This window comes from Oryctolagus cuniculus, chromosome 4 (assembly GCF_964237555.1).
Source record: "Oryctolagus cuniculus chromosome 4, mOryCun1.1, whole genome shotgun sequence".
NCBI classification, from domain to species: Eukaryota; Metazoa; Chordata; class Mammalia; order Lagomorpha; family Leporidae; genus Oryctolagus; species Oryctolagus cuniculus.
The window spans coordinates 18,967,286-18,980,563 of record NC_091435.1 but is presented as its reverse complement, the minus strand read 5'-3'; the positions used below and the strand labels follow the sequence as shown (position 1 = coordinate 18,980,563).

The following is a 13,278-nucleotide window of genomic DNA, read 5'->3' as shown; positions in this document are numbered from 1 at the left end:
CTCAAAATGTATAGTTATATTGGAAGCAGTATGAACTTTTAAAGTCATTAATGTACCACTTGTGATTTAAAATATAATGATTTACAAAAGACTACCCAGATGCCTGGGTGTTTCCAAGTTTCTCCAAACCATGTCTGGTATCCTGATGAGCAAGTGAAACATTTGGAGAGAGTGACTCACCATGTATATCTATCCCAAATGTAACTTATGAGGCATCATTGTCTACTCAATAGCTTAAATACCTTCACATAATTTTGCCTAAGTAATATAATTGAAGAGGTGGTAGAAATTCAGAAAGCACCCAGAACCTCACCATCTATCCATTTAATCAGAAGTAGAGAACGTCTGGCCCATGGGCAGTATAAGTTCCCAGACATCATTTGGTCTGGCACTGCCAAGGTGCTTGCAGGCTGTGTCAAAAATCCAACAAATCTACAGCAGGCTGGTTTTTAAACTGATAGCTTTTCAAGGCCCATGAATGATGTTAAGATTGTCCATATGGCCTTTGGCAGAAAAAAAATTTCCCCACCCATGACTTATGTATGGTCCACATTAGGGAACAGAAAACTAAGCCCACAGAACAAATCTGAGTCTGTTTCTATGAATAAAGCTTTATTGGAACACAGGCATGACTATACATTTATGGTGTTTAAATATACTTTTAAATATAGCAGCACAATGAGTAGCTGACAGAGATGGTATGAACCAGAAAGTGGTATATAGGAGAATTACTAACTGGCTCTTTCCAGGAAAATTTTGCCAACCATGGAATATTTATGAGGATATTTTTAAAACCTTCATGGAAAATAGAATTTAAAGATAAGTTTATTTTGGCATAAAAATTTTTGAACCCCATGCATACAGCAGTCTTCAAAACGGTCATGGAAAATGTGTATTATGATTAAACTATTCATGGACTTTAAAAAATTTTGCAGCAAAATAAGCTTATTTTTCCTTCTCAAACTTTTCAAAGTACCTTCAGACTGTTAGATACATTAGCCATAACTTTATCTATCACTAAAGATATCATAGATTCCTTTCTTTTTAGCATTTCATAAACCAAGGATATGTGGAGTATATTTCATTAGAACCAAATCTCATTTCCAAGGAATTTAAGAAAAAAAAAATCTATCTTCACATTCTGAGATTTCCCTCCCAAGAATTAATCCCCATTTCAGAAAATAAATACACTCACACACACACATTCAGAAAGTGTTCTTTTATTATATCTAGTAACATATATTGTATAAATACTCTATTTTATATGCACTTTTACAAAAGCGATATAACTTAAAAGTTTTATCATTAGAAATAAATGTATAAAAATAAATATGTTATTATAGGCATTTATTAACAAACTATAGTCCTTCTTAGAAGGAACACCAAACCAATACTTATAAAGTACATATAATTTATAGTAACATATTTTACTATATACACATGGAAAAAAGTCATATTCTCTCTTAGCAGAAGAGCTGAACAGACATTCACCAGGATAAGACTGTTGAACTAGCTGCTGGGGATGGACCTGCTACCCCTCAGCTGCCTCCCCGCAAGAGACAAGTGATCTTAATGTCCCCACACCTGTGGGACCCTGCTCTGTACACCCCATTCTTTTTCTGGCATTCCATCATTTTTGTCCAATCTTACTGACTTCGTTGAGACACAAATTGTGTTTTCACCTCCATGTCTCCAAAGTAGGCTTCCATAAGGAGGGAAGTAAGGTTGGAAGTACCAAATGCATCGTGCCTCTTCTAGCTTTTTCCAGCATCTACTATGTTGCTTTTTTTTTTTTTTTTGCCATTGTAGGCTTAATGTACTTTCATAAATACATGGAACTGCTTTTTCCTTGAAATGAATTACACAAATGCAGACTGAGATGGTACCAGAAGGTCAAGACAAAGCCGCTTGAGTCATTTCACGTTGCTGAGGGTTTTCTCTCTTGTTGAACTATCTGAAGTCCTAACTCTGGAGAAAAATGGTTAACCACTCTCTGAAACCCCAGCGGCCGTGAGCAGCGCTGGTCTCCTGTCCTGTCTGTGCTCTTCTGACCCTCTACTACGAGTGAGGTAAAGTAAGCCGTGTCTTCTAATAAAATCTCATCTTTCTTTTGCTTTTCATCTCCCAACCTCATAAAGTATTTAATCAGTACCAAGAAACGTTAAGGCTTCTTACTCATTTCGACAATTGTTCCATTTTTCAAAGACTTGCAATCGATGTAACAGAAGAAATAATAAAAATAATGCCCTGGGGCGTTATGCTAATCATCTATCTTTGCTCGGACATTAATAATCCTCATTAACTAGCCTATGAAATGTGTAACTGGAAGGCTATTCTGATGATCTAACTCCTTTTCTCCCTATGTCTACACTCCCCGTTACCCACACACCTCACTGGTCACCAGGTTACATTGGATCCCTCCAGCCCTGTGGATTCCCCCATCTCAGCCCTTCCACCCTGCCTTTCCCTTAAAACTGGCCCCGCTTAACTGCACTCTGCCACTGTGCAAAAGTCTATGTAATGTTTCGGTTTCTTTAAGGGATCGCAGCTCTCATGCGCGAGCACCCCTCCGTCGTGGGACAGACACTTCAAGGTTCTCTTTTTGTAACCTTTCCCACAAGTCTTGGAACATGGTGACCAATCCCCGAGCTGCCAGCGTGGGCAAGGCACTTCCGCGCAGGGTCTGGTGCTGTCTGGCTTCACTTCCTTGGCACACTCGGCAGCAGGCTGCCCGTGGATGTCCCGACATTCCACCAGCCTCCTCTGCCAACCCGTTCCACAGGACTTTGAACATTCGCCCCACTCTTCAATGACCCACTCTGAGAAAGTGGGAATCGCATTGAAAGATTCCTTCTTCTTCTTCACAAAGTATGTGTATTTAATTTTAGGCCGCAGGGCATTGCCCACTGTGAGAACCTGGATGGTTAAGGGCTCTTTGAGAGGGCTGAAGCTGCGGATTCTTTCCAGCGCTGCCGAGGAGCCGCTGTATCTCAGGACAACACCTTTGTACGTAATATCTTGCTCTAAAGTGGAGAGAGTGAAGTCGCCGTTCAGGATATATGTGCCGTCGGCGGCTTTGATGGCAAGAAAGCTTCCGTTGTTTCTGGATCCCCTCTGATTCCGCTGTTTGACTTCAATGTTTGTGGCTCCAGTTGGGATTGTGACAATATCATGATATCCGGGCCTATATGCAAGGAGAATAGATAGAAATCTCTCATTCATTGGCTGATTAATTACTTAAAAAGGTGCTACTCACTTCTAATGCATTCCCCAGCCCCAGACCTGTAAAAAGGTGCATGCCTCTAAACGGTAAGATTTCTGAATGTGCTTAAAAACTTACTTTGCACTAGTAACAGATCCCGATATTTTCTTGCATGTAGATCCATTTCCTCCACAAATACCACATTTATCAAACTTCTTTTTGGAGTCTATGATGCGATCACAGCCAGCTTTGACACACTGCCCTTGTACACAGACAGAGGTGGAATCTGGACTACACGGAGTGCCATCCACAACCTGCAAAGGAAAGAACAGGTGTCTGGGGTTATACACTAGCAAGGGAACAGACCTTATTACAGTATCTCTCAGCTTTTCCTCTCTGTTTTCCCAACCCTGCTAAGGAAAGTAGAACTATCCACGCATGTCCCACATGTCTCGCCTTACTGTTCTCTTGGCTTTTTTCTTTCCCAGAAGATTGTACAAACTTAGAAAGAAAAAAAAACCACATGTGCTTTGATTGATTGTTGGCCTATCTATTCTGTATCTATATTTAATGAAAGTAGGGATCTTGGTCAATTTGTTTGCTGTTATAGCCACAGTGACTAGAATAATATGTGGCAATAGCAGGTGCTTCATAAATCATTTCTTGAATGTTGGGTCTGCAACCTAGGAATATTTTCACAGCCTCTGTGCTAACAACAAATGGTAATCTCAACCAAATTAACTTCATTTTGTATTTCAGAGCCAGCCTTATCCCTTCAGCAGGATAGCAAAAGAAATGATGCTTCTCTTTGCTCAATATATGCTCTCAAACATAAAAATTGTCAAAGCTCAGAGCTCCATCGCATTAAGTCTTTTTTACAAGTGTCACTGCTGCTCCAGGGTCCAGAAACAAGTACTTTGGACCATTCCTAAACGATTATCTAAAACTGCCGGTTGCTATGTTAATAAATAATTTATCTAACCACGAGCTGTATGTGAACCCTAGCTCACACCTGATTTGTCAAACGGTGTTTCTTTGTGTATAAAGGAGTACGTCTAAGCAACTGCAGCAATTTTAAGTGCTGGATTTAGGCTTGATTCCTAAATGGACATAACAAACGCAAAGCAGGCAGTCGCCAAGGTCTATAGAGGATAAGGAGTCTGAATTTGAAATTGAATATGCTAATATATAAAGTAAGAAAGTGTGTTGAAGGTTGCACAGCGAGCTGTGGCCTGAGCTCTTAGGCAAAAAGTAAGTGTGGCAGAAAGTACCTTGGGCTGCAAAACGAAGAAATAACCAATGCCTTTGGCTTGACAGATGAGTTTGCATCTGTCCTTTGGCGAAACGCCAGCATACTTGGGCGTCCACTCCACCGCCGGCCCACTCCCAAAGGAAGCTTTTGAAAACTCATTGTGAGCCTCACATTGTTCCTCTCTAAAGGTTTTTCCTAGAAAGAGAACGACAGGATGACATTACCGGCTTCCAGTTTCAAAGCTTCTGTTATAGGCACATCTTTTTCACCCCACCTCTTGGGGTTGGAGCCCACTGCTACTCACCACTGTTATCTGGACAGTCCTCGATGTTACATGACCTGTAGCGCACTCGTTTGCCTTCGCAGTACTTCCCTCCATTCTTTGGGACTGGATTGTCACATTCCCTCATTGTGTACTGAACTCCTCCACCGCAGGTTCTGGAACATTCTCCCCAGGGCCCCCACAGCCCCCAGCTTCCATGAATGGGCGTCTAAACGGAGACACATACCACCAGCATTAGGCTTCTCTACCGAGAACTTTTAGAAGGTCAAAGAGAAAAATACAGGCCAGTGAGTCAATTCTAAAAATAAGCTATCTTGCATTCCCATGAAAGGACACAGATGGAGGTGTCTGGAATGCGATCTTTGGGCATCACTTTGTTATTTTTAATTCTCAGTTTCAAAGGAGTGCAAATGTGTTTCGGTAGAAAAACTCACATCAAAATGCTTCTTGTCGGTTTGGTTCACACACTTGCCGTTGACACACCATTTCCCTTCTCCACAGCTGGTGCCATCCGCCCAAGGGAAATGTTTGGTTTGGCACACCAGCAGGCCACCAGAGGTACCAGTGCACCACAAGGTGGCGCACGTGCTGGCTGCATCAGGGCAGTGTTTGGACTCCTCCCCAAAAGTGAACTGGCACTGCCGGTTGGCATCATACAAGGTACCAGGGAGATCCGATGGGAGCTGTATGGGATTCTGGGGCTTGTCCATCAAGCATTCCCCTGAAAAGGAAATGCCAGCCAATATTAATAAATAGTTAATAAACTTACGCAGAGGGTATATCACAGTTTCCAAAAACATTGTATAAGATGATAAAGAGCAAATGGTGGAAAACGCCCGAAAGATTCGCATGACCATTGATATTACTCCCAAGAGACTAGCTCTGCGTTAACAATGACAGGAAATTGCTGTTCTGCTAAAAATGTGAATGAATGGATGTGGGGAGCTACTTAGAGCACCATCATTTATTGGGAATTAAGATCTGAACGTTTTTATGACCTTGACAGTGAAAGGTAATTTTGCAGGAGGCAAAAGTAAAAAAAAAAAAAAAGAAAGCGCTGGTGAAGTTGTAATGCTATCCATGCAATGTTGGATGCCGTCTAGAAAGAACAGCTTGAGTGTCTCACCATGACCATTATCCAGAAATGATGTAATCATGTAAGCACTGCACGGAGACCAAGGCTGGCTCCGGTCCAAATTGGAGAGCATGGACGCCATCATGTGGGAATCCCGGTTCATGCCATTGAGGCTGGCACACTGTTTTGCATCATCATGCGGCATGTTAAACACGTGGCCTAGGAAGCAATCCAAAACCCTCATTAAAATATGGGGTCATTTGCAATATTTTTTCCCACCAGGAATTCATACATTACAAAATGACGTTTTTAGAGGAAGAAAGACATATAGGAGATACTGTCTGCTTTTCACAGGGTGTAATAAACATGCACATTTCCAAACCCGTACAGTTCCCCATGTCTACAGATGTGTTGGCACCATGATAGCAGAATCAGCTGCAGACTTTCCCTCTGACATTAGTCTCTGTTTATCATGCTGAGTTCGTGAATGGGGCTTACTTAACTCTCACTCCGAAACAGACCTACCTAATTCATGGGCTGTGGTGAAAGCAGCTTGCAAGCCATCATCTTCTATGACTGAGCAGCTTCTGCCCGGGTCACACACAGTTCCAACATCAGCCATCCCAAGGGTGTCACATGTCTGGGCCCCACACAGATCCTACAAGGAGCAGAAGTACATCTTTAGTAATGCGGACAGTCTGATTCTCAGGAATCTAACTTCCTGGCAGGGTGTGACTTCATGTGTTTTGAAGAATCTACATTTATTATTATTATTATTTATTATTATTATTATTATTTATTATTATTAGCATTGAACTTATTAGGACTTTGCATGACTTTCAATAAGCTTCTTCCTAATGCAACCATTAAGTTCAAGATGATAAAACGGTGGTAGAAATAAATAAGATGAGATCGTGCTAGCTCTTAAAAAATTGGGTGCACAAACACTGGCGCAGGTTGGGGCATTCAGCCTAGCATTAAGACACAGGTTAAGCTAGATGCTCGCATCGCCTATCTGAGTGCCTGGGTTCGATCGCCAGCCCCAGCTCCTGAGTTTAGCCTACTGCTAATGCAGATCTCACTTAAGTAATGAGTACCAGCCACCCAGGTGCGAGACCTGGATTGAGTCACTGGCTCCTGGCTTTGGCGAGCTCAGTCCTGGCTGTTATGGGTGTTTCAGGGAATGACCCAGCAGAAGGGAGCTCTCTGTGTTATCTGTCTCTACCTCTGAAATTAATTAATGAATTAATTTTTGGAAAAAAAAAAAACAACAAACACGTGGTGAGGTGCCTGTTGGTACAGAGCAGATTGCTAAGAGGACAGCACATCCCTGGGGCCCTCACCTGTCTGGTGAAGAGAATCGCCGTGTCGTAGTGCTCTGCATCCCTGTCACTGGGGGGGTTGTGCTGCTTCTGCCAGTTGCAGAAGTTCCGCAAAGTGAGCGCAGCATTCGAAGTCACCTCTGGCCCCTTCTGCTCCTCATAGATGACCAGAATCTTCACCACCACCAGGCTGATCGAGTTCCGAATGCTGGGGTGTTTGTACAACCTGGCTGCCACCGAGAACAAGGTGAGAAGGTAATGCTTTAGCCCGCTGCCGTGGAACTCTGCCATTGACTGGTCGGCCACAAGCATGGTTTCCACATAACGGGGGCTGGACACAAACCGCTTCTTTCTTACACTTCCAGTTCCTGTAAAGACACAAGAAAGACATTTTGCTCTTGGGCAGCCTCTCCAAGAATAGATACCTTCCCAGGGCACATAAGGAAAGCAGTCACAGCAAATAAGACGAAAATACACCTTGGAACAACAATAACAAAAATATTTGCAATCTCTTTTCCCTGAAAACGTTATTAAAAAATGTTCTCTGTTGCTATAAATAAGGTATTTTTGTGTGCAAGAGAGAGGATTTCTTTTGTCTTCTTTGAGAGCCCGCAGCGTGAGGGAGGTGTGGGCACATCCTGCTGCACCGCTGTAGTAAGACTTGGAGCAGGGGCAGCAGGCAGAGCGCCCTGACTCACTCTTCGCACAAGCCAGGACGCAAATCCTGAATGAGATCATCGCGCTCCACGTGGAAGGCCTAAGGCAGGGCCAGGGCTGCCGCCAAGGGGCCGGGCCTGAAGGGCTCTCAGCCTGCATGGCTCAGCTCTCTCATTCCAGGGGTCCCAGGGGCACTCTGCTCTTGCCAATTCCGGGCACAAAGACCACCCACTGAGTCCAGCAGCCATTGCCCAGCGCGTACTATCCCAGGGAAACAAGCTCCTGTCTCGAGCCACGCAGGATTATTTGGAAAAGAGCCCCCTGACTCCTGACTGAGCCCCAAGCCCCAGGGAAGTCCCCAGACAGGGCTGTGACCACGTAAACCCTTCCAGGGGCAGATGAGCAGGAAGAAATCTAAAACAAGACCGGCGAGTAAGTTAAAGAGAAAAAGGCACCAACGGAATAAACAAAAAACCTGGACAGTGAGCAAAGCCGACGACAGTCAGGCGAAGGCATAGCAGAAAGAGCCCGCGGGGGCCCTCACTCCGCAGGGCTCAGGGCCGGAATGATGGCCTAAGAGAGGGAGCGCACGCGGGGAGGCGGGGTGGCCGGAGCGCGGAGGCGGGGCAAGCTGCGCAGAGACCTCCCAAGCAGGTTCTGCAGAGGGGCCCGTAGGCAGCCGTCCCCGTCAGCCTTTTAAGGAGGGAAGAGACCAGCAGGGCCCGGAGCAGAGATCGCGGTGCGGCTGGCGCAGGCACAACCCGGGATAACCATAGCTTCTCTGCCGCCTTCCCCAGCTCCGCCCTCCTCTTAGTGCAAGGAAGGGGTGGCCGCACAGGCAGCGGTTACAAAACCCAGTGAAAAGCTGCTACCCGGCCAGAGTCCACACAAAGTCATTAAGAAACAGCTGAGAGGGATGGAAAGCAATTGCGCACGCTCACGCTCAACTAGCATGTAAGAAGTCCCATTTCAAACCCTCCCTCCCCTGCGGAACCGCTTCGTCTCTGTCTGGAGAGAATCGCTGACTTTTGATCCTCTCCGGGTTGCTCATTATTCAGGCAGGAGGAATTAAGTTTTCTAGCAGGATCTGCTTCCCCAACCCAGTCCTCACACCACGTTCTTGCACTGTGCATCTGCGTCCAGAAACAGTCAAACAGTCCGGGACACCCCCCCCCCCCCCAGGGGCGTGGGAGAGAGAAAACGGTGAGGGGATGAATGGAGACAGTGGGAGCAGCTCTTCTACCTGTTGGTTGTCCAGCGCGCTCTGGCACTTGGCCTCGCGGAGGCCACTGCACCCCGGGCTCCTCGCCTTCCAGCCCTGCGCCGCCCGCCGGCAGGGTCTCCTCGTCCACGACCCCACACTTGACACCGCCGCCGCCCCGCCGCCTACGCCGCAAGAGATGGAACTGTGGCTGCGCGGGAGACTTCTCCCCGGCGGCGGCGGCGCTGGGGGACAGATGTTCGGTGCCGGCCGCAGACGCGGGTTGAATGATGTACTCCTCGCCTTGCAGGTAGAAGGCTCCGCGCACGCCCTCGCAGAGGCTGAGGGCGGCGGCCGAGCTGGGGTCACCATTCACCGTGCCGGAATAAAAGCAGTGGGCCAGGTCGCCGGCGGGGTCCAGACCGGGCGCCTCGGGCGTGGGTCTGCGCCCCACGGTCTGGAGTGTGAAGCCGGGTGCCAGGAAGCCACGGTCGGGCTGCAGCTCCAGGTGCAGACGCCGGCCAAAGGCATCCAAGTTGAGCCGCGTGGTCTCGGGTGGCTGGGCGCGATCCAGCGCCGGCAGCACCAGCTCCTCGTCCTCCTCCGCGGGGCGCCCAAGTGCGCCGGGAACTGCGAGTAGCGCGGCGGCCGCGGCGAGCAGCAGTAGTTTGGGCGCGGGCTGAGATCTCCAAGACCTCTGCGCCCGCTCGGCGTTGCCCATGTAGCTGCCCAGCGTGCGCCTTTGGGGCCGCTCAGGGACCGCTCGCTGCATTGGAGTCTCGGGAGATACCCGCGCGCTGCACGCCCCAAGCGAGGGAGCTTTTGCTCGGGTCAGGAGAGCTGAGCCTCGCTGGCCTCGCTTTGGATCGTTAAAGTTAAGTTACTGTGACTCTTTGCAAGTGCGCTTAGAGCCGGCCACAGCCAACGCTCCCAGAGACAGGGGAGCAGGCGCTGCCGGAGCGCGGGAAGTGTTCCTTCCAGCGCAGAGTTGGGCGCTGCGGAGGGGCCGCTGCGAGGACAAGAAGCGCTCCGGGGCGGCTCCGAGTCCGGAGGCCACGCGAGGATCGGTGCCGGGCGCCCCTCTTCGGTCTCTGCTGGCCGCGCGGTGCTGCTCAACGCTGAGCAGGGCTCTGGCCTCTCCCGCCGGCTGTGCGCCCCGGCTTTGCAAAGGCCCTTGGCTCCGAACCGCTTTCCAGCCAGTGCAGGAACCGGGCAGCCCGGGCCGCCCTTTTATAGTCGCCAGACGGAGCCCCTCCTCCCTCTTTGGCTGCCTTTCCAACCTAAAGACGCCGCCCCCCTGAGCTCAGCGGGTAATAAACCGCGCTCAGCGCCGCGGGCCCTGGAGGGGGAGGGGGCGCCCTCGGCGCTGGCTCCGCGCCACGGCTCGTCAGTCCGGGGGCGGAAGACGCGAGGGCGCAATGACGAGTACTTTGTGCTGCGGGGCCGCTCGGGGGAGAAGGTTCTCCCTTCCCGCGGGCCTCTACCCCCGCCGGCTTCCTGCACCGCCCTCCCTTCCTGCGGCCCCTCGGGTGCGGGAATACAGTTCCCGCGCTGGGCTGCAGTTCCTGGGGGCGGGGGGGGGGGGAGGGATAGAGGAGCGGGGTGGTGGCCAGCTGAGTCCTTTCTCCAAAACTTGCCAGCGCTGGAGCTGTCCCTCCTCCCCTCCTCTCCCTCCCCCATCAGCCCCCACTTTCCTAATCTGGGAGATAAGCCAGGGCTGCCCTTTCTAGAAAAATACTCCGCCCTACCTCGCATCTCCGTGTGCTCTGCCTTTTCCCCAACTCGTCCCGGGGGAAGCAGACTGGCCCTGGCACTTCTCAAGGAAGGCATGCCCGGGGGAGGGGGCCAGGGGACACCAATCTAGCCGCAGACCTTTAAAAGTTCATTTGCTTTGACCTTCACCCCCTCCTCGTCCCCCGGGACTATGCGGGCTCACATTTCCCGAATAGGTGATCTGGAACGGGGTTCAGCTCCCTGGAGCCTAAGGAGGGGCGGTACGCCGTCCCGTCTTCGCTGGGGGAACCCACCCACTGCCGCCTGAGTGCACGCGCCCACCTCTGGGGACTGCAGGCCCCAGGCCCGGCGGGCAGAAACGCCAGGTTGTAGGGGCCCCAAAGAACACCCTCCTACCCCGTTTCAGCACCCGGAGCCCTGGGGCGATGTCTTTAGGGAGAAAGTGTGCAGCAGGGATTTGAGAAAATCGGCTTCCTTCCGCGACCCCTCCCTTCTCTTCCTACCAGGAAGGGAAAAGGCTACGTCCGTGTTACGAAAGCGCCCCAGGCTGAGTCTTTCCACCTCCACGGCCCTCAGAGGGGGCTGAGCGGTTCTGCTGTGGAGACAGAGGGAGGGGCGGCGGGACCCATAGGAAGGAAACGCTCCCAGGCGGAAAGCCACCCGGACAATGGTGAGAGCGGCCGCCCAGGTCCCAGGCAGACCGGCGCCCCGCACCGTCACACGCTGGCGTCCCGCGCCCCACCCGCAGACGCCCCCGACGCGCGCCGGCCCGTGTCCTCGTGCCTCCCCACCACTCCCCTACGTCTGTCCGCTTCTGCCACAAGTGTGCCCCTGAGAGTTCTCCAGCAAGTGCCCCTTCCAGACGTTTCCCTGGGGGGTGGGGGGGTGCTTCGCAATTTCGTCTTCCTCCTGGCGTTCTAGATCGCCTACTTGAGACACAAAAACGCAAAAGCCATTCCAACTCTACAGGCAAGATCAAGTGAGAAACAAGGCTAGAGAGAAACTCGGTAGCACACCCCTCAAAGTGGCGTTTTCATAAATGCTGGTTTGGTCTCCTAAGATCAGGCTTCTAGTGCAATGTTGAAGGATCCATCCAGGACTTGACTGTAACAGCGGTTTCAGGCGTCTGCATTTCCAGTTCTCCTCTTTACTTTCCCCACCATGCTAACATTTTGATGGGGTTTCTGCCTGCCTCCTTTTATTCATTCTCTGTTCTTCTGCCCTCTCTCATCCCCTTCAGTTTCTCCTTCAGAGTCAGCCTTGACTCTCTCCACTCGCTCCCGTTCCTTGTCCAGCCTGTCTCCTTCTTTGAACCAAATGGTTAATCCTCTCCGTTTCCCTAGTGGGCTTTCCCAAAGGTCCAAAGATTCCCCACTTCCTTTACTGTTCACAGTAGTAATAGAACTTGAATGTTCTCTCTCTCTCTCTCTCTCTCTCTCTCTCTGTGTGTGTGTGTGTGTGATCTCTCTCCTCTCCTCTCCTCTCCTCTCCTCTCCTCTCCTCTCCTCTCCTCTCCTCTCCTCTCCTCTCCTCTCCTCTCTTCTCCTCTCCTCTCCTCTCCAATCCTCTCCTCTCCCCTAACCCTTTTCCCCTCTCCCCTCTTCCCTCTCCAGTTAGAAGAGTTGATGGTTTAGACTTACAAGACCTTGACCATGGAGTCATGAAGCCTTAATGGTAAAGCCGTCCTCAATACACCCTCCAACTCTGACTTAGAAGGTGACTCAGAAAACTGTGTGTGGTGACCAGCATTGGAAACCTCCCTTAGATTGGTTTTGCCAGAGAGATTTGATACCTGAGTGACTTAGGCCACATCCAGTGATGGTAAATGTGATTCACTTGAATGGGGTCGAAAGGAAACTTCAAAAGGCCAGCAGTAAATGCATAACTTAAAAAGATATATCAAATATATTCCAGTCTGTCAACTCCCCTACATAAAGTCAAGCTTTTAAAATATATCGATGCACCCTTGGCCCTGAGTGCATTTCTGCCTCCAGTGTGTTATTAGAAATTTGAATTCAAGGCATACATTTGTAATCTTGAATGGGTTACTTCAAATCCATTATACATTTTTTTCATCTCTCATGTTATATATCCAAACAGAACTGAAAATTAAAAAAAAAAAAACAGTTAATTCAAGGCAATAGGACAGCCAGGAACATGGCTTTTTTATTCTCTGGATTTCTCTCCAGATTTCTGTTCTTTTGCATAATGAGTCCAATCTGTTGTGCACCTGTAGTTCTGGGAAATGATTCCTTTTTAATCGCTTCAACAGAGACATGGATGTGCGGGTTGCCAGTTACTAAGCTGAAAACTCCATCCATGCTTAGAAGAACATTTAATCCACGTACATTTTTTTTTTAAGATCAGCACTCTTCAAACATTTTTGGTGTTCTATGAATCTATAACATACATGTATGTTTCTAAGCAAAATGTGAATTATGGAAAACATTTGAATGTGGAAACAATGCAAGAGCAGAATTTATACATGGCCTCAGATTCATATAAAATGTAAAAAATGGATCCTTGTGGGACGTTTCACACTCCCATCCTTA

General features: G+C 49.0%; 1 protein-coding gene across 1 annotated transcript; it reads right to left on the bottom strand.

Annotated features, from left to right (window-relative positions):
* Window positions 1–1,204: 1,204 nt before the first annotated feature.
* On the bottom strand, window positions 1,205–10,197 carry ADAMTS1 (ADAM metallopeptidase with thrombospondin type 1 motif 1). The gene is made up of 9 exons (XM_008267152.4): window positions 9,035–10,197; window positions 7,156–7,502; window positions 6,338–6,470; window positions 5,864–6,031; window positions 5,172–5,458; window positions 4,759–4,945; window positions 4,474–4,649; window positions 3,341–3,516; window positions 1,205–3,184 (listed from the first exon to the last, which is right to left on the bottom strand). The coding sequence occupies exons 1-9, from the start codon at window positions 9,762–9,764 to the stop codon at window positions 2,485–2,487; spliced, it is 2,904 nt and encodes a 967-aa protein (XP_008265374.1). The 5' UTR covers window positions 9,765–10,197; the 3' UTR covers window positions 1,205–2,484.
* Window positions 10,198–13,278: the final 3,081 nt, after the last annotated feature.